This window comes from Furipterus horrens, unplaced genomic scaffold (genome assembly GCF_987537825.1).
Source record: "Furipterus horrens unplaced genomic scaffold, mFurHor1.1.pri manual_scaffold_12, whole genome shotgun sequence".
In the NCBI taxonomy this organism is placed as follows: Eukaryota; Metazoa; Chordata; class Mammalia; order Chiroptera; family Furipteridae; genus Furipterus; species Furipterus horrens.
This window is the reverse complement of record NW_028327182.1, coordinates 73,520,095-73,544,967: the sequence shown is the minus strand read 5'-3', so window position 1 is coordinate 73,544,967 and position 24,873 is coordinate 73,520,095. Positions and strand designations below refer to the sequence as shown.

The following is a 24,873-nucleotide window of genomic DNA, read 5'->3' as shown; positions in this document are numbered from 1 at the left end:
ATGACATGAGAACCTTTCTTCTATTCAACAAGTGACTCTTAAGCCTCTCAGTAATAATTTACTATTAAAACATTGCTCTTTAAGTGCTTTCTCGATTGATCATTTTGTTCCCTGAACCAATAGGCTTCTAGAGGCCTCTGGGTACTCACGAGATGCCTGCCACTCCGAATCCTCTTTCCAGCTCTTATAAATCTGCTTGGTTCTCTCTTCACCTATTTGTTTTATTTCTTCATCTTGTGTTTTCTTCGTGGATTCTTTCTTCTGTTTAAAAAACCAGAAACAGACACTAGTGAGCCACTGCGGCCAGTTTTCCTCGAGGAGGAGGGCTCTAGGCTTGCCTGACTTCTGACTCCCTCTGGCCCTAGGGGGCGCCGTGGAGCTGCGGGGAGAGCACGGTGTGACCACAGCTGCAGCCCACGTGGCGCTACCTCATTGTACGACCCAAGGGCGGTTCCTGAACCTCTCTCAGGTTGCTCCCCTTAAGTCATATTAGAAGATTAAGAATATTTCACAGGGTTATAATGAGGGCTAAATAATTTTTAAGAAGTGCCTAGCACAGTTGTAGTAAGAATTCAATAAATATTCATTTTTCTCAGACATAGCACTTACCTCTTTAAACTGAGTCCCCTAAGACATGTGTAAACACTGTTTCATGGAAGCAGTGGAAACACTACAGTTCCTGACAGGGCCCCAGAATAAGGGTACATTCCAACAGCAGTCTCAGCTGTATTGCCACGTGCCCTTGAACCATGTGTTGGAAACTGTGCTCCTTACATATGGTTTTAGGTGGCTCCAAAAGAAATTCTTTTGTTTAAAAAAAAATAAAACAAAAATACTTTAAATAAAAATCATGGAAAATATAAAATAAGAAACATGAGTCTTCCCTTAAAAAAGGAATTTGGGTTTCTTTTTGTGGTAAAATATACATAACATAAAATTTACCATCTTAACCATTTTTAAGTGTACAGATCTGTAGCATTAAGAACATTCAAGAGAATGAGTTTTTAAGTAAAGAGAAACTAGCACATCAAATCACTGAGACCTAAAATGTACTTTGTTTATTTCGATACAGCCCTCTGAGTACTCGTAAGAAAACTGAATTTACAACTTGGTGAACTAAAGAAAAGTCTTGGTTAGCTAAGTAATGAAACAACTGAGGGTCTCAGGAAGATTGACTGCTTCATTCTACATCGCAAAAAATGATAGTTTTTTTTTCCTTTTGTGTTTTCCTATAGAAAAATAATGATTTTCTTGCTGTTAATTATTTCACCAGAATTAAAATATAAACCTCAATCTTGTGAAACTTGTTTGAAGTTATTGTGGGAAGTCATAAATCAGTTAATGTAAAAGGTAACAATTCATAAACTACACTTCAGATATAACTAAACTTTTGTTATTTACTATTTTAATTTTTTTCTTACATTCTTTTCCTGCCTAGAACTAAGTTCCCTTGGTTTATCAGTACTATAAGAACAAAAGAACAATGTCTGGGGATTTAAATGAGTGCAAAAATTTGTTATCCCCTTACTGAAATTCTTTACAAGCCTGAAATACTAATAAAGTGCTACTAGCCATTTCTAAGCTTAAACGGGGGGTTGGGGGGGGGTGACTTAAAACATAAAAGTTGTGCTCTGTAGTCAGTAATGTAGTAATAATTATGTATGGTGCCAGGTGGGTACTTGCACTAGCTGAGGAACATTTTGTAAAGTATATGATTGTATAACCACTATGTTGTTCACCTGAAACTAAAGTAAAATAATATTGGATGTAAACTGTAATTGAAAAATAAAATTTAAAAAAGTAAAGCTTTGTCTTTCACATGCATATTTTAAAATTATTTAAAATGACTAGAAAAAATATGTTATAACATTAGACTAAGACATCATGGATATTATTGCTTAGAAAAAGTAAACAGTTTAAAGAGTGAGTCTACCTAAGGAAAAATATTAAGTTAATAATAATACAGATGATGCTAAGATATCTGAGAGTGCTATACTTAGTAAATAATATTCCTTTTTAATCTACAGTGTAACACGTATGGACACAGTGGGAAAGGAGACAAAATTAATGAGTTTTACAGAGTAATAGCAGATGAGATCTGGCCCTGACCACTGTATTCAAAGCAGCCAGAAAACGTTAAGAATTTGTCCTGAGTTTCTCTAAGTGTTCCCCCAGAAAATTTACATTTAGGAAGTCTTTACAAGTTGATCTTGACTTCCTCTATTTAAAAAATTATCATTTCCTCTTTAGAAGTATTTTGCTGGAAGCATGTAGGCCCAGGATGGAGACTGTGAGCCAGGCATGGGAAAGTCAAGGTGAAGGCTGGGGGGTGAAGAGGCAGCAGCGCTGAGGCTGGACACTGGTCCAGATGTGCGGGGCTGAGGTGTGGAGATAGAGGGACAGTTCCAGCTGTTAAAACGTCTCCTACAGAAAGCCTCCCCTCCTAGCCCACCAGTTCCTCATTGGCCCCTGAAGTAGGAAGACTCTGTTTTATTACCTTTGTTCTACAGAAAAGCGCGGTAAGTGACCTGCTCAGTCATTCTCTTGACTTCTGATATAACCCCTTTAGTTAGAGATGGAATGAAATGGCCTGTGGCCTTGGGCCCTCTCGTGAGAAGATGTGAATGGCTGTGAAAGGTGGGCTGTCTCATACCTAAAAACGTTTGAGACACACTGGTCTAGTCCACCCTCCACGCAGCTGAAATACCGATGTGCCTCAACCTCAGACCAATTCTCTTTTCCATCTCAACTCACTCTGGATGATCTCATCCATCATTATGGCTTGACATAACACCCAGATACCAAATTCCTTATAAAAGTCTGCATGATTCTCAGCCCTTATCTCTCTTTTCACTTGCTGAGCTCTCTGCCTTCCCTTGACTATGTCAAGGGTGCTTCTGTGCCTTCACCCTTGCTGTACCCCCTGCTGGGAACATACTTTCCACCAGCCATCTGCATAGCTGTCTCCCTCATTTCTGCAAGTCTCTACTCCAGTATCACCTTCTCAAGGTGGCTATCTCTGACCACCTTTCTAAGAAACCAATTCCCACCCTCCCGGCCTCCTTCAGCTCCCTTAGCCTGCATTCTTTCCCTCCACAGCACTAACGACCACCTGGCTCCATAGGAATGTTTACTGTCTGTGTCCCCAGCTGGAACACAAGCTTGCCCAGGCCAGGGCTTTTATCTGTTTTGTTCACTGTCTCCAGTGCCCATTATAGTGCCTTGCACATGGGAGAAACTCAATAAATATTGGTTGAATGGACACAGATCCTTTGTCTTTCTCACCTGTCCTCATTTAAAATGATATAATGTATCTTGGGCAGCATTACTGAAAATTTCCTTCAGATACTCTATTGCTGCTGTTTTACAAAAGGGCACATATTATACCTGCAAGACTATAGCCCTGAAACTTCACCAGGATTTCCTGAAGTCTCAAACATGCAAATTATTCAAGTTCAAGTATGTCCCTGCAGAGAAATCAGGGACTTGATCGTACCATCCACAGAAGCGCAGGCCCCAGAGCTGGCCTCTGCCACAGCCCCCATCTCAGGCCTGTGGTCACTCGGACCCCTCCCTTACAGCCCTGTTTCCGACCCTGCTTTTTCAGATCTGCAGGTCAAATCCTACTACAGTTTCCAAAGCCAGTCTATGCCTCACTGACCGTGAGCAATGCATAATGTGATACCAATCTAGCACAATGAAGGAAGTGGGCTCCGCCTGTGCGGAGGATCTCACGTCTGGTTGGATGCGAGAGACGTCTGAGTGCCCAGAGGAGCTCTGGCACAGTGGATGCGGGAGGTAGTACAAACAATGAACACATAAGGAACTTAGCCTGAATTCCCTATTTCTAGCAAGTTAGTGCCTCATTTGTCACTCTCTGGAATCAGCCTTCCCCAGTGTCTACAGAAGCCCAGGACATAGTCTCTGTTTCAGATCTTCAGTGAGGAGTCTAGCAGATACACCTTGGCATCTGTTCTTTCCATGACACTCAATACTTTTTCAACTCCAGATGAACAGGCAAAGACGAACAGCTATGTTCACAGGTTTTTAGAGACAGATTTCACATTCTGCTGCTTAATTTCACTGCTGCATGAGACTAATATACCAATTTGTGAAACGTTAGTGGAAATGGCTATGCATTTACCCCCTAAAGACCTAATGTAAATTTTTTACCTGGTGAAATCCATATGCCTTCATACGATTGATCGAATCTGCCAACATTTGTTGAATATTTCTTGAGGAACCAGAGGGCGACTGAAAATTAAATGAAACACATTTTTGTACCATTTAGAGTTGCAATGCAATTTCAGAAAAAATCTGCTAATGTTTCCTCCTTTTACCATTCTCTAATGATGCGCCCACCCTCACTACGGGATCCCCAGAGTTTCCCGCCAGCACCTGAGTTCCTGAGTTGATCCTGACGGAGGCAGCGGGGACGTGAAGCCCCAGCCTCCCCTCTCCAAGAGCCAGGAGCTGGTGTCTTGCTCCCAGCAGGCCCTGATGCCCCTGAGGTGACTTCTAGATGCCAACATTACTTCTCAATCTCAATTCTCTGCTTTCTTCCTTCACTCCTGCTGTACCCATGTCATTTTAGGCCAGATCAGAGAAATGCTTAGTCTCTGCCATTGAACTGCCAATGCCTTGCTCCCCACCTAGGACTGGAGGCATGCCTGGAATACCAGTTTGGTGCCTGGGCGCTCTGCCCACTTTCCCTGCCTGATCACATTCCTCCCCTCTGCTTCCTCTGACCCTGTAACCCAGCCCGGTATCCAGGTATCTGCCACTCTAGATGGATTTCCCAAGAGGCAACTCCTGCTAGTGGGGTTCCCAGATCCACTGCTTAGATTGCTCAGTGTTATTCCTGCCAGCCGCATGCCAACCTCTGTGGCATTGTGACCCAGCTGGCATATCACACCAGGAGCCTCTTAAAACCAGGTCAGTTACACAGGCCCTCATCACCCTGTCCCTGGTTTGAGCGCAGAACCTGGGCCAAGTCCCAGCATGGACTGCATAGCCCGATACAGCCACCCACCACCCACATTACAACGACTTGGTGCTTGTGCCTGAGGACTCATCCCTGAATTTTGGCATAGATCACGAATTATCTGCATATTTTCAGCAAAAGGTTGGTACCAAGATTCAGCACAGAGCACAGAGGGTAAGTACTTCAGGGCACTCACTATGCTATGGAATAAACCAGTATGGCTACCTGCATTTTGCCTCTTTTCGAATGGTAACTGGGCCTGTGGGCTAGGCCTCAGTAGCCCTAGCAGTTAGGTGCACCCATGCGAATACATTATCTCCAATACAATGCAGGTGGTAACTGGTATTTTCCACTTCTGCCTGGGTCCTAAAACCTCCTTCACACAGCATCCGGGCCACTTCCCCTTCCTGTGGCCTGGAATCACGATGGCAGTCATGCTGGTACTGAAGACAGCAGAGCCACCAAGAGTCCCTGCATGACTGAGTCCTCCTGCACCAGGCCCCGATCCTGGATGTTGTAAGGGAGAAAGATGAACTTCTAGTGTGTTTTTTTAACCATTGCCTTTCTGGTCTGTTTCTTACAAAAGTTTATCTCAGCAGATAGAACTGGCCACCACAATTGCTGGAGGGACACCCGTCAAGCTCTCTGCTGAGTTCCCGCTAATCCTGGGTAGTGCTGTTAAGGCTGATGCCACCAATGGCTTCTATGCACTGGAGGCCTGCTATGACCAGGCATTGCATTAGTATTATTTTTACTTCTGGCAACATCTCTGGTGGATGGGCAGCATCATGCTCACTCTTCAGATGAAGAAAGGGAATCTCAGAGGAGTTGTGTGGCTTACTGAGATCACACAGCCGGCTGGCGCCACGTTCCACTATGTCAACATTGTAATGACAGGAAAATAAAGCTGCAAGTCAAAGATTTCTTATGCTCATTACTTGGCAAAGTAATGAATCCTATAGGTTTCACAATTGGTACTTGCATACTCCGTCTCACTTTTTCCTTATTTTAGTGTTGAAATAACATGTAGAGCTGCTCTGATTCTACAACAGAGGGTGCACTAACCAGTTCCTCTCTATATGAAAGGTCAGCACTGTTCTACCAGGTTTTGTCGAAGGGTGTTCAAAAGTCCAAGATAACTTTGGAGGGCTCATGCTTGCAGTCTCTGAACACATTTTCCACTTTAAGGAATGTGAGCTTTAACACCAGGCTCACTGTCCCTTTCCTCAATGGTGTAAGATCTGCAGGGATCATCATTTTGCCCAAAGGATCAGTTTCTTCTTTGTAGAAAATTAGGAGGCGGTCACCTCCTCAAGCACTGTAGCTAAGGCGCCAACCATGCCAGCGGCGCTCTGAGCCTCTCCACACGTCCGTTTCACAAGACCTGGGCCTGTGCACCCAGCAGAGCTGTGGAGCGGGGTTCTGTCAGCCGCGCCCCCACCATGCTCAGCTGTTACACTGTTGAACAAACTGTTGTTTCCTGAATTAGCATCAGGCTAAGTGGTGTCTGGCATTGCTCTTCTAACCCATATATTCCAAAGTGTTGTCGGTTTCACCAAATATCTCTTCCCCCATCACTTGCCTGAAACTGTCATCCGCATGGGTATAACCCTTTAAAAACACTGTGTGAGTTATTCTTTGTCCCTTAGAATTATTCCTTCAACTGGACTATTCATCTCTATTCCTCTGTACATGCATACAGCATTGTTTTCTCACCACTTTTTTCTTATTGCTAATTTTTCTTTTGTTGTCATATTCCTTTTCTTACTAGCACTTCCAATATACTCACTGCTTTTGCACCTGTCAGATATGATGGGCTATTAATATTTTTAAAATAACGCAAAGCTCGGCAAAGGCACATGAGCCAGACAATGAAAAGGATGTGGTGCTGGGGACTAAAGGGACCACTGTGACTGTCAGCACCATCTACTGGTGCCAGTCAGGGTTGGCATCCTTTCTTTGAAGTTTTAGGTTTTGGTTTTCGTTACCAAAGCTGGTTCTTATAGAAGAATTTTAGCCTAAATAATTGGTTAGTTTAACAACCCAGAGATCAATACTTTTATTCAAGGACTTCCATGTGGCTAAAACATATTGTAAACTCTAAAACTATTCACATATGCTAAGAACCACACTTATAAAAGTACTAATTTTCAAGGTGAAAGAAGATTTACCATTATTCTAAAGGTTAAAATAATATGAAGAGGCGGGCGTGGAGACCCGGAACGAGGAACCGAGCCAGTAGCGGTTGCAATTCTCTTGCACAATAGCCACAAGGACGTGTGCAGGCCAGGAGCCTGCAGGTCGTGTTGCCACCTAAGGACATACAAACGCCAAGACCCGCTAACGGGCGACGAACCCGGGACGCACCCATGGACGCACCCTCCAGAGTGCAGGCGCAGACGAAGATATTGGTGCTCCTGTAACCTTTATTTGAAAGGAGGTAAACTGCATTCAGCTGAATCTACAAGACTGAGAGGAGTTGGAGTGATTAGAAGTTGATTTGCTGTGGTTTATTGAAGTCAAAATGTCTCAAAAAATCCGTGGTGGTTCTGTGGTAGAGATGCAAGGAGACGAAATGACACGAATCATTTGGGAACTGATTAAAGAAAAACTCATTTTTCCCTATGTGGAATTGGACCTTCACAGCTATGACTTAGGCATAGAGCATCGGGACGCCACCAACGACCAGGTCACCAAGGACGCTGCAGAGGCGATAAAGAAGTACAACGTTGGTGTCAAGTGTGCGACCATCACCCACGACGAGAAGAGGGTTGAGGAGTTCAAGTTGAAACAAATGTGGAAGTTGCCAAATGGCACCATCCGAAATATTCTGGGTGATACTATCTTCAGGGAAGCTATTATCTGCAAAAATATCCCCCGGCTTGTAAGCGGTTGGGTAAAACCCATCATCATAGGTCGCCATGCTTATGGGGATCAATACAGAGCAACTGATTTTGTTGTCCCTGGGCCTGGAAAAGTAGAGATAACCTACACGCCAAGTGATGGATCTGCCAAAAAGATGTACCTGGTACATAACTTTGAAGAGGGTGGTGGTGTTGCCATGGGGATGTACAATGAAGATAAGTCAATCCAAGACTTTGCACACAGTTCTTTCCAGATGGCTCTGTCTAAACGTTGGCCTTTCTATCTAAGCACCAAAAACACTATTCTGAAGAAATATGATGGGCGTTTTAAAGACATCTTTCAGGAGATATATGACAAGCAGTACAAACCCCAGTTTGAAGCCCAGAAGATCTGGTACGAGCATCAGCTCATCGATGACATGGTGGCCCAAGCCACGAAGTCAGAGGGCGGCTTCATCTGGGCCTGCAAAAACTATGACAGCGACGTCCAGTCAGACTCCGTGGCCCAAGGTTATGGTTCTCTTGGCATGATGACCAGCGTGCTGGTTTGTCCAGATGGCAAGACAGTAGAAGCAGAGGCTGCCCATGGGATGGTAACACGTCACTACCGCATGTACCAAAAGGGACAGGAAACATCTACCAATCCCATTGCTTCCATTTTTGCCTGGACCAGAGGGTTAGCCCATAGAGCTAAGCTTGACAACAATAAAGATCTGGGCTTCTTTGCAAAGGCTTTGGAAGAAGTCTGTGTTGAGACCATTGAGGCTGGCTTCATGACCAAGGACTTGGCTGCTTGTATTAAAGGTTTACCCAACGTGCAGCATTTTGACTACTTGAATACATATGAGTTCATGGACAAACTCAGAGAAAATTTGAAGATAAAACTAGCTCAGGCCAAACTTTAAGGTCATTCCTCGGCTTAGGAGGACAGCTGTTTTTTTGGTAACTAGGTCCACTGGTTTACATTTTTCTGTATAATACTCAAGGGAAGGGTAAAATCAACTTTGTAATGTGTTCGGAAGTCAGAGTTTATCTTTTCTATAAGTTTACAGCCTTTGTCTTATTCATACAGTTATGCCACTTCTAGAACATGGCCGGGGACTTTTTAAATTTAAATTTTATTTTCTACTAGTAGCTCAGGAATTACCTTAGTGCTGATTCATACTCGCTGTCAATATTTTTCGTGTTCCGATGTAAATGACCAAAATGAAGAGCGCTTGAATGGTAGAACTACAGCCGTAGTTTTGGTCCCTAGTATTGTGTAAAGTAGGAATTGGCTCCCTTCCCCACTTTCCTGGCCTGGGCCCTGGGTGCTGTGGGTGTAACTGGTGTCCCATTATGTGAGGTACAGGTGTACCTTAAACTTGCATAAGACTTGGAATGAAAAACATGGGTGCAACTAAAATGTGTGGGAGACACAGCGGTCATTTGTGTAAAGAGCTCTAACTGAATGTTTCAAAATGTTAAATATTTTTGAGGCCACTGGAGAGTTTGGAATCCAGAACAAATACTACCTGGGGGTTTGTCCTCTCTGTCTGTCTTCTCCTACTGGCCTTCTGTGGCCTAAATGTTATGCTACCCTGAACAGCATATTTTGTTCAAGTGCAATAATACAAGCTGCACTTTTTTTTTTTTGACTTCCAGCCTGTTTTATTTCCTTTATACAAATGTGATTTTTCAGAAGTTGATTATAAACACTATTCTAGTCTGTTCTTCATCTAAACTTTTATTCATTGTAATTAAACTTAAGTACTAATGGCAAAAATAATAATAATAATATGAAGAACTTACTTAAGGCTGGTGGAGAGCAAGTTCATTCAGGTACACTTACAAGTTCTACAAGTCCATGGAATACACTAAGTACAATGTAATAGGCTAAAAATAGTGAGACACAAGAGAGATTTCCTTTATTACAAAACAGCCATATTAGTGGCTCAAAAGTGATGAGTTATGACACCAATACTGAAGGGAGACAACCCCAGAAATACCGTTGTCTCTCTGAGGATTCCTGGAGGGGATGAAGAGGCTTCTTGGAAGGGGTACCCTGCTGTCTCTAATGCTTCCACATGATGCTGTGTCCCAGGCAATATGCTCTTCAGTTATTCCTATTTGGAACACAAGAAAGGGAGGAAAACTACCCATCTGCCTATATCACTTCTGCTTACAAAGTACTTTCATGTCCAATAGGTCATTTGATCTTCATATCAACCCCATAAGGGTATCAAAAAGGTAAGGTGACTTATTAATAGGTAGAAAAACAGAGACTAGCCCCCATGTCCTTTCCATGTCTATGGCTTGCTCGTTCCGTGTGGTGTCCCAGAGAAGACATATGCCTGCTCTCATGCACACAAACCACTGCAGTCACCTCCCATCTGCTACATTACAGAGACCTCTGCAACTGCTGAACCTCTATGGGCAGAGTTCAAGCAGTCTTACCTGCTTCATATTTGCTTTATTTAAAAATAAAAACTGTATTGCTGCAATGAACATAGGCATTAATCACAATAGCCAAGACATGAAAACAACCTAAGTGTCCTTTATGGATGACTGGATAACGAAGATGTGGCATATACAGTGGAATACAACTCCATCTTAAAAAAGATGACATATTGCCATTTGTGAAGACATAAGTGGATCTTAAGTATTATGCCAAGTGAAAAAGTCAGATGGAAAAGGACAAGAACCGTATGGTTTCATTCACATGTGAGATATAGAACAAAAAAACAACAAATGAACAAACAAAAACCAAACTCAGATACAGACAACAGCATGACGGTTCCCAGAGGGGAAGAGGGTGGGGAGGATGAAGAGGGGAAAGGAGATCAAACACATGGAGACAGAAGGAGATGAAGCTTGGGCTGGTGAGCATGTGATAGAGAGTACACAGGTGTCATATGGTAAAGCTGTACTCCTGATGTTTATATAATGCTACTGGCCAATTAATTTAATAATAAAATAAAATAAAACTGCTACATAATATTTATTCAAAAGTAAAAAAAAAAAAAAATAGAAAACCTGAAAGCCAATGACATCAGGGGCTAGTGGACATCCTCCAGACATCAAGTCAGAATATGGTTATAGTCCTCTTGAGTCAGTGCAGACCCAACTAAGTCTGGGAGCAAATCCCATTCATACTGACTGAAGGATGGATGTGTACGTGTGTGTGTGTGTGTGTGTGTGTACCGTAAAACTCAGAAGTTTGGCAATTCGGATGTACAGAAGCAATTGGGTTATCAAAAGATGTTGCTAACGACATCAATATGATATGGTTACAAATTATATTCCCCTAGAAACTATGTGTAATATGAGGATTTAGTCTAATTACACTCTTAAAACTGGTTTGAAAAACAGTTCATTCTGGCCACGAAGTTAATATTGACTCTGTTTAAAAGTAGGGCTATGCAATCAAGCAAATGCCAAGCACCAAGTAAACCAGAAAGTTTGCATAAATAGAACATTATTAGCACTCAACTTTTATGGCGAAGATGAAAATGATGAATTAACAAGCTAAAATCAAGAGTTTACTTTTGAAAACAAACTACTAGGTTAAGTATTTATTCACCCTGTTCTTACACCTCTTAAATCCATGGTTCCTTAGTAAACTGATGGTCAGAATAATAACCTCCCTGAAGGCCAAGACCATGTCAGCTTAATTCACGGATATCTGGAGTCTCAGCAAACAGCAGGAACTGGCATTTAGCAAAGCCTCAATAAGTACTTGGTGAATGAATGAGCACATTATAAATTCATGAAACACTTTCTCCATCACCAAAAGGTATTCCAGTCTAGTTTTAATATTAATTAAGATCAGCTGAATTTAAATTCTTTGAAAATTGATGGCTTATCACTCACCCATTGTGCCGAAACAATCAGATCATTCTATTCCTAACCACTGTACATGGAGAAGGAATTTCCCAATGGTGACTATAATATTCAGCTTTTGAACATATTGGGAGTTAGCTTTTTCTTTACAAAAAATGGGAGAGTCAGAATAATGAAACTGTGCTTTGAAAAATGACAAAGAATAATAATATAGAGTGGAGATATTTTCCTAAGGCCAACTAGACTAACAAGATGAAAAACAGGACAGACAATTTTACTGCTGAAAATATAGTACATAGTCATTGTGGAATAATTTTACTGAAATATGAATTAGGACAACAGAGACCACAAGGAATCTTTTCCTGTTTCCCTAGAAAAATCTATGCACAGACTACTGAATAGCCTGACTTAAGAGTACAGCAGGCTCTCATATGATGTGTAATTCTATGGCATACCTTTAAATAATACAATCTGAGTTTATTTTGAGCATATTAAAGCATGGAACTCCCATACTGGAAGAACATCTGTCCACTTTCATCACATCTGCATCCTACGGCCCCTCAAAGCAACGCACAAACAGCAGAACTGGGCAGTAACATCCCCCTAAAATGCAATAATGCAAAACTGGTAAGGGTTGTTAGGGAAAAGCATTTCAGATATGAGAACGAGTCAAAGGCCACTCTAACATTCTCAGCAGGGAGATACCAGACAGATTATCCATAAAAAAGAAAAAGAAGAGCAAAGGAAATAAAATAACTTATTAGATATAAAGTATAAGTATAAAGTAATAAAGGATTGTTAAGGGAATAGACAAGGAGTCTTAAAAACATGATTGATGTGGGAAGTCCTGACACAATGGAAAATAGGAACCTAACTATAAATAATGATAAAAAAATATTGATATCATACATAATACTTTACATAACAATTTTATGTATATTATCTAAAACAGTGATATGTAGCTATTGTAACCTCCATTTTTTAGAGAACAAAACTGAGTCCCAGAGAGATTTAGTGGCTGACTCCATGTGGCCAGCAGCGCCTGTCTCCTAGAGCAGGATTCCATCCTTTTCTTCCCCACGCACTCTGTCTAGTGACTTGGATAAGTGAATTATTGCAAATATCACTTGAAATCATACAAAATTAAATTGTATCACCAACTGCATAATGTACAACTCTCAAGACTAGGAAAGTTTTTCTCTTGTGTAATTTATGTTCAGCTTTTCATGTAGCATACTGTTTTAAAAAACACAACAACTTAAATGGCTTTTAAGGCCCAGGATTTATGAATCTATTTTATATAAAATGTTACCCAACACACTACCACAAATTTCTATTACATTTACACAGAGCTGCTTGGGTGATTGTGTAACTCTCTGATTATGACTCTACTCTTAAATTAACAAAATGAGCACAACTAATTCTTCATTCTGGTATTCCCAATACTTTATCTCTCACAAAAATAATATTGAAATGCATCCTTCATGTATACTAGAAGTGGGTATATTACAAACAGGAAGCCATTACAGGTTTGGAATGATCCCTTTTTTTCTCACATCCAACTCAACATTCTAATTTGCATTTCGGGAACACATTTTTCATCCTGTTTACAGTGGGCTTCCTTATGAAAAGTGTGAACCTGACTCCCTTTCAGGGATTGGCAATATGGCTGTCTATAGACAAGAGCTAGGTCACTCACTCCAAGATGGTTCCACCAAGCTGAGGGCACAGGCATCTATCTGAACTGGGGGCAGGCTTCTCTGCCTCGCCTATTCACCAAGCTTTAGCGCTCACTTTCGATGAACCCACTGAAGGATCTGTGCCCTAATACCGCTTTCCACCCTTTACAGAAAGCCCAAGCTACGCAAAACCCCAAACTTTGGTGGCTATGCAGGAGCACCTGGAGATGAATATGGGTCCAAAAAATGCAATTCAGCATACTATTTTCTATGTTTCAAAGCAGCAGTCTGATCTTAGTATCTTGTTTCCGAATCTCTCCTTTACAAAGGCAGACAACCCAAACCTGGTATCAGAGAACAGAGTTTCTGCGTAGACATAAGCTTCACTGTGATCTCGCAGGGATGCAGAGAGGAAGGAGAACCTGAGAGGAATTTCTCATTATGTCTGAAAAGCATTTTATGGGGTGCTCCTTCACTGCTACCTACTAATGGGAACAGAAGGCTATGAATTAGAAAAACCCTGAAAATATAACTGAAAACCACCGTGGTTTCAATGTCAAATTTACAATTAAACTGTACATTTTAGTGGCAAGTTTTTGTTATCAGTTGTTAAAATGAAATGACAGGTTTAAAAGCTGGTATCAGAGCCTTGTGGCATTGTGGGAAGTGTGTGTGTTCTCCATGTGCACACAGTGGGGGTGGAAAGATCTCACCTCTAACCCCATTTGGTTAAAGAAAATAGGAAGAGGAAGAATCTTGCTCAAGGCTTTTTAATCTGCTAGCTTCAAGGTCTTTTTTTTTTTAATGCTTTGAATCCTACATGTTTGTGTTCTAATTTTTTTACATTTTCTGTTTTTCAGTGTGGTCCACACTGAAGGCCATTTCTGTAAAAATAAGTAATTCTCTGGAGATAAAATCTACAAGTGAGCAAATATAGTTTTATTCAAGGTCCCCTTAGGGGCAAGGACAGTCAGTCCACTGATAATTATTGAGTTCCCAGTGTACAAATTACATACAACGGAAAAAAAAAACAAAGGGAATTTATCTTTGAATTAGAATTCTTTGCCATTCTCCCAACCACACTCAGACCTGCTCTGTTCTCTCTCACATTCTCTTGCAAGAGACGGGTGGGGAACACTGGCTGCATTTGGAGGGCTGTCTACACTGGGGGTCCCTAAGGATATCCACTCAGCCACCAGCCACGAGCGCTCCAAGTTCTTACCCCAACTCTCTCTGGTGGGGGGTGAGGCAGGGTGCGTCTGTGCACCAAGCGCATCACCTGTCATCTCCTCTGGCTCCTATTAACTCACCATCGCACTTGTCTTTGCCTGCGAATGGCATCTGCTTCCCAACCTGCGTGTCTCAGACCCTGGCTGAGTGACAGCTAAACCCCGATATGTACCACCACCGCCAGTTCAGTGACAGCCACCCAGTCGCACTGCGTGTTTGCTGTGACCTACTGAGAACCACAACGCTCTCACTAGATACTGAGCAGAGCATCATTTCAGAGTTTCCCAAGCGCTATCACCACTGCCAAAAATAAGGACAGGGCAGCTCTTTTGTAGAGGGCAACGGCTTTTCAAAATAAAACCCACATACTCAGCTTTAATCTAGGCATTATTTCAGCCTCCTCCTCAGCATGCACATACCACCCAACCTTCGCTTTCCGCCAACTCTTCCTCTGAAAAATTAAGAAGACCAACACTGGACTCATGCATGGTAAGAATAGCATATTATAATTGAGGGACTGCAGTGGATAATTCTTGTTGCTTTCATCAGATGTTATTGAGCAAGCATCCTTATATTTGTAAATTGTCTCAGCTTCCTTTGTAAAGAAACAGTATTGCTAATTTAATCCCTGCTTTATAATGGGAATTAGTTCCTTCCAGCACCCTGTCCTAAGACACAGAGCTGCCTCTCAGGACTGAAACTTCCATTCCCAGACTGCAGGTCACCTGCTGGGTCAGCAGTCCAGCTCCAAGGTATCTGGTACTTAATCAGGCAGCCTTACTGTTAACTCTTTGTTAAGATAAAAAATTTTAAATCAACATAAATCTGTTCTTAAAATTTTTTTTGGAAAGACAATCATGTGTAGGAAGATGCTCTGAGATTGGCCACAATGCCTTCTAAACCCTGAAGCAGGGATTGAAGAACTCCTCTCAAACCCCCCAGATTTGCTTCTTGTGGCTCTGAGGGTGAAGCAGAAATCCTTCACCTTTAGAATTGGGGCAAACCTTTCATTGCTCCAGAAGAGACCTCCTTGGATGAAGCCATCTGCTAATGAAGATAACTGTATAAAATAAATCATGGTATAAAATAATCCAAGGCAAACCTATAGACTGGGCTTCTTAGTGTTCTCGCTCCATGGAGGGAAAGGCACAAATCTCTAATTTTTAATGTGTTAAGATTAGCTATGTCTCAGGTGGACCAAAGGTCTAGTTTTGAGTCTAGGGGCGGAGTCTGTGGTGAAAAGCTCAGGATAAGACTGCTAATTAAGTGAGGAAGGCATACTTTGTGCCTCATTTCTGAAAATAAGAGTGGGTAACTCTGGCCCTGTACTACTAGCTGTGGACCTCACACCCTAGTCTAACTTTTGCTTGAATATGAAAAGTCCAAACCTTATGGTATGGCTTATCCATTGAAAATGTATAAAAACTCTCCTTAACACCCAAAGTGATATGAAAAAATATTTTACTTCAGGTCATGCAGGCATGGGTATTGTTTATGATCATGAAAGTTTGGAGCTAGAAGGAAACTTAGGAGGAATCATCTCAGCAAAAGAGTCCAGCTCTACAGATAAATTCCATAACCAAGTGCGGATGCCCAGAGTAGACTGTGGACAGGATGTGAGGGCAAGCCTGGCTCAGCAGGGAGGAGTGCTGCAATCTATTAGTTACGTCTGCCCTGGGTACAGGTGTGGAAAGTAATGCATGTATGCTCTGTGGCTACAAACTGTTTAAAAGTCCTTCATTTTATAGATAAGGAAAATGAGATCCTGCAGAGACAGAGTCAGAATAAAAACCCAGTTCTTCTGACTATATTTTACCATACTTGCTCTTATTATATTACCATAGCTCAGAAACCTACTACAGGTCCACAATTTCTTATTAACAATTCTGAAGTTCAACAAGTTCTGAAAACATGTATCTTATACAGAGGGGAAAACCTGACTTGAACTAACATGGGGCTATTTACTGTATTATGAAGTACTCTCCAAATCTTGCTGGGGGACATTGGCTGATACAAATGCAGAAATCCAGTCTTCTCTTACTCCTCAGTACAAATAAAAGGGGGTCTTTATTAACTAGGAGCACTACATCCTATAAGTAACTGACTCTGGTCAATATTTGGGTTGAATTTAACTGGGGCACATTTTCTGGTGATGATCTGTCATGTGGAGATACATTGCAGATCTAACAGGGCCATTTTACATAGTAAGTCTAAAGCTGCTTTTCTTTGTTTATAATATCCTGGAATATTGATTGCTCTTTAAATCTTTCCATGGTTATTCAGATAAGCATCAGGATCACTAAACTAAATAAAATCTGCTTGGTAAGTTTTCTTTTTATAATAAATTTTAAGCCTGGTGTAGGCAATTAAATCTTAAAGATATGACAATATCCTTCTAGATATAAACTATGGCTGGAACTTGGAAATCTTTACTGTCTGAATTGAATTTTGGAAATATATACTGGATGCCTTCCAAAGCTCTAGTCTTGGTTTCTCATCAGAGTTCTCGTCTCCAGAAGCAGATGATGAATTCTGTTTTAGACACATCAAGGTTATGATGAGAGTGAATTAAAATAGCTATTTAAAAATGAGGGCTTTCTGTGGTTTGGAGGTAAATCATTTCATTTCTGAGCATTAGTTTCATTATCTGTACAAAAGAAATCATACTTGCATGGCCTGCTTCACAGGAGTATTATGAAATGAAATACATGTGTGAGAAAAGACTTTGCAAACTCTAAGTCAAATTGTGTGTGTTTTACTATGATGCAGAAAATCAATTTATATCCACCACTGTCACCTCGAGTAGCATGAGCAATCCTTGCTGTCTCTAAACCAGACTCATGTTCTCCTTCACAACCAGCCCCTCTCTAGTTGTTCTTATTTACGCTTATGACACCCCCGTCGCCCAGTTACCCAAGCTTAGAAACTTGGGTTGTGCTAGAAACCTCACTCCTCTCACCTACTCTGTTCTGCAAATGATCAGTTCCTTTCAAAATATAAATCTGATCAGGTCAAGCCCTTGCTCCAAAACCATTGACAATTTCCTATTGTTCTTGAAAAAGAGGATCAAAACACTTAAGTTGTGCACAAGACCCTGTCCTTCCCTGCCCCACCCCACCCTCTTACTCAATCATAAACTCCCCGCCTTCCCATCTCCACTCCAGCCACACAGCCATCTTCGGTTTTTCCAAAGCCCCCTGCTCCCTCCAGCTGCACAGCCTTTGTCCACACGGGCCCTTTGCTGGAACTGCCAGCCGCGGTCATCCTGTGTCGCCGTCTCCAGCCGCATGTCCTCCGCAAAGCCATCCTGCAGTCCCTGGTACTGCTCCAGTTCTAGTGCAATGGGGGCGCATGGAAACAGATGCTTTCCCCTGGAGCACTTACTGTTGTTTGAAATGGCTTGTTACATGAAGTCTCTGCCCGCCTCCTCAACTATCATATAAAGTTCATGACAGCGGTGACTCTGTTTTTACTCCTACATTGTCATCTCAATGCCTTGCACATAATGGGTACTTTTTAAGTAAATGGGTTAATCAATCGATCTTGGGCCTTCTCCTCACTGTCTACATATTTTTTCTAAAACCCTGAAAGCATTTTCTCTGATGCAGGAAAATAATAGAATAGAAAAAAACTTCTATCTGTTTTTTCCATATGCCTGTACCTACATGTTTCCTGACCCCCTGCGCCAATCTCTTCCTGTACAACAGTTTAGCAGACACCTAAGGAACGGGAGAGAGCCACTCTCGCTATAATAGTGATGATCTAGGAAAAGAAGAATACCCGTGGTATCTCATTTTTATTTTAATCTTTTGTCTTACTTGTGAAATTTGCTGTCTAGAAAAGTATTGTAATTCAAGCACAAAGAGAAGCCTGAATACTTAACGCCCTTGAAGGAGGAGTTTTTTTTGTTGCTGTTGTTGTTAATGTTAGGGACGTTAAAAGGGGGGCTAGTCTGATATGCAACGTGTTGAGCGCAAAGCAGGCCCGGGAAAGAAAACCTGGGTGATTCACTGCAGACGTGAAGAAGTACCCAGGGCTGACCCCGGGGCATACACCAAATTTTAGAATTTCGTAGTCCTGAATATTTTGAGCCTCATATTTTTAGCCCTTGATAAAGCTTCTTCATGTTCCTCACATTAATAAGGCAATCGAGTGCAGTAGTTATGGCGTGAGCTAGCTAGGGGTTCTGCAGACCTAGGTTTGAATCCTGATGCAGTCTTTTATAAACTATAAGACCTTGGGCAGATGGAGCAGCCACACCTACCCACAGCTTCCTCACCCGTAAGACATACAAATACAAACAGACCCTAGGTCATAATGTTGTTGTGAAGATTAAATGAGAAACTCTGCAGTGTGCTTTGCCATGTAGCGAACCAGTGAAGTCGGCAACACAGGTATCTGTACCCCTCTTTGACCACCTCAAAGAGGTCAAGAGAACACGCAGCCCGGGTTGTAGAGCCAAGGACCTGAATAGAAGTCAAACAACTGCAAATCCCCTGTTAATTCTCAGTGTAATGAAATTCCTAGCAGAAGAAAGTACTTTATAATATAGTATACGTGTTCTTCCAAACTATAATCCAAGCAGCAAATTTTGTCTGAGCTTTTTGAACTACTGAAACATAAGAGAATTCCTACCAGTTCTGAGTAGAATATTCTATTGTGTTGAGGAGACAGTTGTCCCCACAATCACAGGCAGAATCTCTGAAGCCAAAGAGGCACTTATATTTGTTCTCAACAAAAAGGGGAACACTCAACAGAATGAAATCTAGATCACAGATAGGCCAGCGTCACAGGACAGGGATCAGCAAACTACAGCCTGCAGACTGAACCCCGCCCTCTGCCTGTCTCCGTAAATAAAGCTTTTTTTGCAACATAGCCATGCCCATTCAGTTCTAACAGAGACCACATAGCCCACAGTCTCAAATGTTTACTGTCTGGCCCTTCACTGAAAAAGCTGCCCGCCCCTGTTATAGAAGATACAGAACAGGGAAAAATAAACCCTGAAAATATCTTCAAACGCAAAATTTAACTCGTAGAGTTCTTTTTTTCCACACTTTCAGTCCCATGAAGAAGGGGTGCTTTACCTTTTTGGGGAAGTAACAGGAGAACCAAATCCCCCCAAATGATTAGCAGGGCTTCAAGTAACAATCCTGATGCCCAGCTACATTCACCTCAGTGGTCCCAATATCTTTGTCTCCCACAGTGAGGAAATTCTGCACATTTACAGATAGGAAAGACTCACTGGAATTTTCTCTTCTTTAAAGGGTGGCGCTGATCTCAAGTCTGGCCCCGACTCCTCCTCTGCTGCTGCTTTCCTACAGATGTTCTGAGACTCCCAGGTATCTGGTGTTTGCAGATCACAGTAATGTGATTTTGTGGTCAAGCTATTGGTGAATTCTTTGGACTGAGCTTTGCTGAAGAGAAACAAATGTGGAATTATCAAAAACATTCTTCAACATGGACAGCTTTTCCAAAGCAGATGTCTACACTCAAATTAAGTGAAAAACAGTAATAGACACCATTTACTGAGTGCTTATAATATGCTGAGCTCTTTGCTCGGCATTCTAAAGACTTAACTTAATCCTCATAACAACCTTGTGAGAAAGACACTGTTACCTTTACTTTTTATAAGAGGCTCAAAATAATTATATACTTTATCCAAGGCCACATAGTGGATAGCCAGGATGTGAACTCAGGTCTGGTTCAGAAGTTAAACTGCTAGGGGACACCGCCTTTCTATGATCAGCAGCAAATAAATATGCCCACTTATAGTTTTAAGTTACAGAAGCTGGTGGGAGCATCATCAGCCCTTGGGATCTGAGTAGAAGTCCATGTGCCTATGTCTATTTCACCAGCTCAGAGAGGACTGTCAGCACTCAAGGGCCATCAGGCTTCAGAGAGGCCACCCTGGGCATCGAGCAGAGGGGATCCATCATCTCTCTCACTGTCACTACCCAAGTCACCTTCCTACATCTTCAGCTGATCACGTCACTTCCTTGTTCAAAAACCTCTTCACTGTCTACAGAATGAGGTCCGAACTTGTAAACCTGGCCTTTGAGACACTTGTGAGCATGGCCCCCACCTCCTACCATGTGCCCATGTATACCCCAAACTCTCAGAAGAACTCAACGTTACCCAAAGAACCATATGTCAAGTCTAGGGGTCTTGATTATGCCCTCTGCCTGCAATTTTCTTCCTGACCTTCTGTAGCTGGAAAATGCTATTTTTCTTTCCTGGTTCAACTCAGATTTCCCCTCTTTGGTGCATCAGAATGACAGGCTCAGTTAATGCTCTGTTTATTACTTAATTGTAGCACAATCCCAGTCTGTTCTGGCTGCAGGCAGCTGCCTTTTTGTCCTCCTGGACTGGAAGCCCCTTGTTCATTTTTGAATTCCCAATGCCCAGCACAGTGTAAGTAGCTAACAGGCCTGCTTACTCAGCTGCCCATAGCTAAGCAATCTTCTCTGAAGGCCTGAAGCTGGAACATCACTTATATTACTGCTGTTCAGCTGTATCAGCCTGCACTGCCCCAGCAGGCTTCTAGTGAAGCCAGTGATCACTGGGAAAACACATCCACATCAAAACAGGAATGACAAGTGGGAAAATGAAACAGCTGATTGGATAGCTGGGAAGGAAGGGAATTATCAGAAGTCTAAAGAGACTTTCCAGAGAGATCTACGTTACTGTAGTGACCCTGAAATCCCACCTGACTCTCCCACCACATACTGTGAGCAAGCGGCATCTAGGCATTGTCGCCTGTGGGTTTGCAGATCTCGTACCTGAGCTCTTCCGCTTCCTGCCGCGCTTTCAGCTGGGCCCTCTCAGCAACGATCTCATTACAGAGCACATCGTAGGGTTTGTCTAGATGGTGTTCGCCCATCACCCAGACCCAGACCTCCATGTCGGCTCCCAGTTTCCAATGAACAGACTTGCTGCTCTCTGTAAGCAAAAGAAAGTTTGGATTGAACAAAATCTTTAGTCAGGGGTTATGATGTTTCCCATCATGCAAGTATTTAGGGTCTTTGGGGGAAAATAATTAGATGAGGCAAAGCACTTCCAACTCGCCTAGGAGCAAGCTGCTTTTCTAGGCAACAATGGAAATGGTGATAGTTGGGCGGTGGCTGCAGTAATGCTTTTTTGAACATATGATGAATATGGTTTTTGAATGTGCCCTTTTCTAAATGAAGAATGCGAGATGGGAAGAAAGCACATGTTATTTGCGCCAGCCTTTAGGGTAGCAGAGCTAACATCAAATACCAGAACCCCTAGAGTTGAAGCAGGTCCCTGTGACCCAGAATTAGCAGCTGCTCCAGGGGGTGGTGTTTCCAGTATCTTCATAGGCTTTGTTCTTGGGTAAAAAGCATACATTTTAGAGTTAAATCTTAGCCCTGCCAAGTCTCAGCTATGTGACTTGGACAAATTACTTAGCCTTTCTAATCCTCAGTTTCCTCCTCTGCAATGTGGGAATACTAATACCTACTACATAGGCCTGCCATAGGAGTAGGAAGGCTAGGTATACCAGGCACTTCACCCTAGTGCCTGCCCCGGTCCTAGGAGTTCAAGAGAGGTTAACTGCTATCATCACTCTCTTATTGTTTACTTATATGGCTGCTCAGAGATTCACACCCATTTGTGAGAAGATAATACTACTGGTAGTGTGATACTTGGTGAAGCTACTTAAATAACCCTTGTTTACAATTGGTCACAAGGGTTGTATTACATTCTAGTGCCTTACTCCTGAGATGTGGTCACACAGGTCACGCTCCCTGAAACCTGGGGATGGTGGAGCTTACCTGGGAGAGGCCAAGAGCTGCAGCTAAATGTAAAGCCCCAGAGCAGAAGTACCCAGGGCCATTGTGGTCCACAGTTGGTCAAGATCTCTGGGCCCTGAGGATCTCAAACCAGCCAGGGGTGTTGGATGCGTGTACAGGGCACCCAACTGGACCACAGGCTAGGCCATGCTTCTAGGCTGGGAATCCACACTGGGATTGTCTTGTCTCCTTACATTAAGCAGAAGAAGGTTTCCAATTAAAGTGTCTTTTGTCCCATGTATTGTTGACCTACTTCCTATTGTTGCCTGAGAATATGCTCAAAAGCAGGCTGCTCCAAGTCAGATTTGTTCCTTATGTTGGTACTTTCCACTCTGCCCCATGCAGTGGAGACTTTTTGCAGGATAATCAAGTCCTGAATAAGATACTGGGTGGGGGTGGGGGGTGGGGAGGATGAGTCATAGTCTTCACTATGAAAGGAGTCACATGTCTCCTTCAGGAGGAAGCTGACCTCATGCTGTTTCACAAGTGGAGGAACAGGGAAGGGTTACCCACAGATGAAGGGAAGATCAATCCTGACTGTGTCCTCCTGGGGACAAGCCCTGGCCAGCTGGGGCTCTTTTTGGAGAAACACCAAATGGCTCATTAACTTTAGAAGGCTGTCACACCTCATAAAACTCCCTTTATCACATTCTCTCAGGGCAACTAATAATATTTTTTATTATGTTCATCTCTCAACCTTCACCTAAGTTACACTCTAGCAGTATTTTTGACAGCAGGAGGGACATGTCCTGAGAGGAGACCAGCAGAGCGCCACAGGGGACACATGGGGAACCCAGGGGTCCCAGCAGTTCTACTCAGTACTGCACAGCACACAGTCCTCCCAAAACCGTCTCCAGAGATGCCCACAGGGTGCAGGCAGGGCAGAAGGCATTGCTCTGCAGGGCGGGGGAGAGAGATCCCAGAGCTGTCTGTGAACAGAGGTGGGTGCTTAGAAACTGCGAGTAGAGAGAACCAGAGGAGAGAACCCGACCGAATCACGACATTTTTAAAAGAGGTGGGTGGGGAGAGTATAGTGAAGTTTTAAAAAATCGTGGTTTGGGGACAAGAAGAAAGAGAATTAGAGACAACATATAAGAGTTAGCCAGGTGCAAAAAAAAAGGGCTCTTGACAGAGTGGCATTGACAATAATCTTTGTTCTGACTACTCCTCACCTTCAGGAGCTCTTAAATGGGGCCTGAAAGCAAAGAGATTGGAGAGGCTTCAAGGGTTTCCAAGCAACACACTAAAACCTCAGGGGAGGTGGGGAAACTCTGATACCCTCGGCTTCACACCTACATGAAGGAAGACTGTTAAAGCCTCTGTTTAGTTCATTTTACAAAGACTTGGCAGTTTCTAACTCGGAGCTCGATGCAGAGCTAGATGCTGCAGGGGACACGTGGGTAAAACAGATGTGGCCATTTCCTGCAAGTCACCTAGAGCCTGCGAGAGAAAGAGCGAGGCATTTGGTTGCTTATTTGATTAATTTGATTGTGTGTCTACTCTGCATCAGGCACTGAGGTAGATATGTGTGACCATATGGACAAGACCAACCACTTCCTGCCCTCAGGGAACTTACATTCCAGTTGGAAGAGGCAGGCATTGAACAATTAATTAATTATCAAAGTAACATATTTGGGAAGGGTCGTGTTAAAGGTGCTATAGGAATATTTAAGAAGATGAACGGACCAGTTTGGATGGTCACCTTAATACCGCCTTAGATTTTAAATCCAATGAGGATTCAAAGAATGGAAAAGTTGCTTTGGAAGGACAGAGAAAAAAATAAGAAGTTCTTTGTGCTGAGTTTTGGTGAAGGGATATGGAATTGAGGCAGGCAGAGAGCAGGAGAGGGTTTGGTGCTCAACACAAAGAACAGCATGATTGAAGGTCAGAGCAGGGAAGCAGTGGGGGGTTATGGGAAAGAAAGGTCTCAACGGGAGCTAAAAAAGGTTTAGAAATCAACTGGCCATGGGGTGAGGATCCTGCAGGGGAACAGAGGCCCCCATGGCACAGGCCCTAGACACCTGGCTGCAGGATATAAACTTCGGCCTGCACTGCATGAAGCCAGAAAGTGGTATTGATCTCCCAGTGTTCTCACTAACTTTTTATGTGACCATATATATATCACTTCACCTCTCTGAGCCTGAGTTCCCTCTTCAATAAAAGGTAATAACCCTGACCTCACAGACCTGTTGCATGATAAATATTCAAAAGGTATTAGCTCCATGTTCTTAATCAAGTGACCAATGAAGAGTCCATGACTGTCCATGCAGGTGGTTCTGGGATCAGAGAAATGATTAGGAAGTGCCAGGGCAGGTGGACCAGGGTGGTAGGAGGTGCGTGTTCAGTGACTGAGTGGGGAGAGAAGAGGGAGAGATGCGGATGAAAACACCAGGAAGGAGGTACCACAGCCTGAATGAGGGAAAGGACAGTGTTCAACAGGGCGGTAAGGTCCAGGTGGCTAAATCAAGGAAGGACTCAAAGAT

The 24,873-nt window shown here is 42.7% G+C and overlaps 1 protein-coding gene and 1 pseudogene across 3 annotated transcripts in view; one reads left to right on the top strand and one right to left on the bottom strand.

The window, feature by feature from the left end:
* The window catches only part of SH2D4A (SH2 domain containing 4A), a 56,225-nt gene that overhangs the window by 15,814 nt on the left and 15,538 nt on the right, over positions 1-24,873 (bottom strand). For all 3 annotated transcript variants that reach the window (XM_090258943.1, XM_090258944.1, XM_090258945.1), the window contains exons 3-6: positions 21,359-21,518; positions 19,822-19,993; positions 4,174-4,254; positions 150-261 (exon numbers count right to left, since the gene is read on the bottom strand). In XM_090258943.1, the coding sequence (XP_090115069.1) occupies positions 150-261; positions 4,174-4,254; positions 19,822-19,993; positions 21,359-21,518 (525 nt within the window). The remainder of the gene's footprint in view (positions 1-149; positions 262-4,173; positions 4,255-19,821; positions 19,994-21,358; positions 21,519-24,873) is intronic.
* Positions 7,298-8,835, top strand: LOC149996383 (isocitrate dehydrogenase [NADP] cytoplasmic pseudogene; annotated as a pseudogene).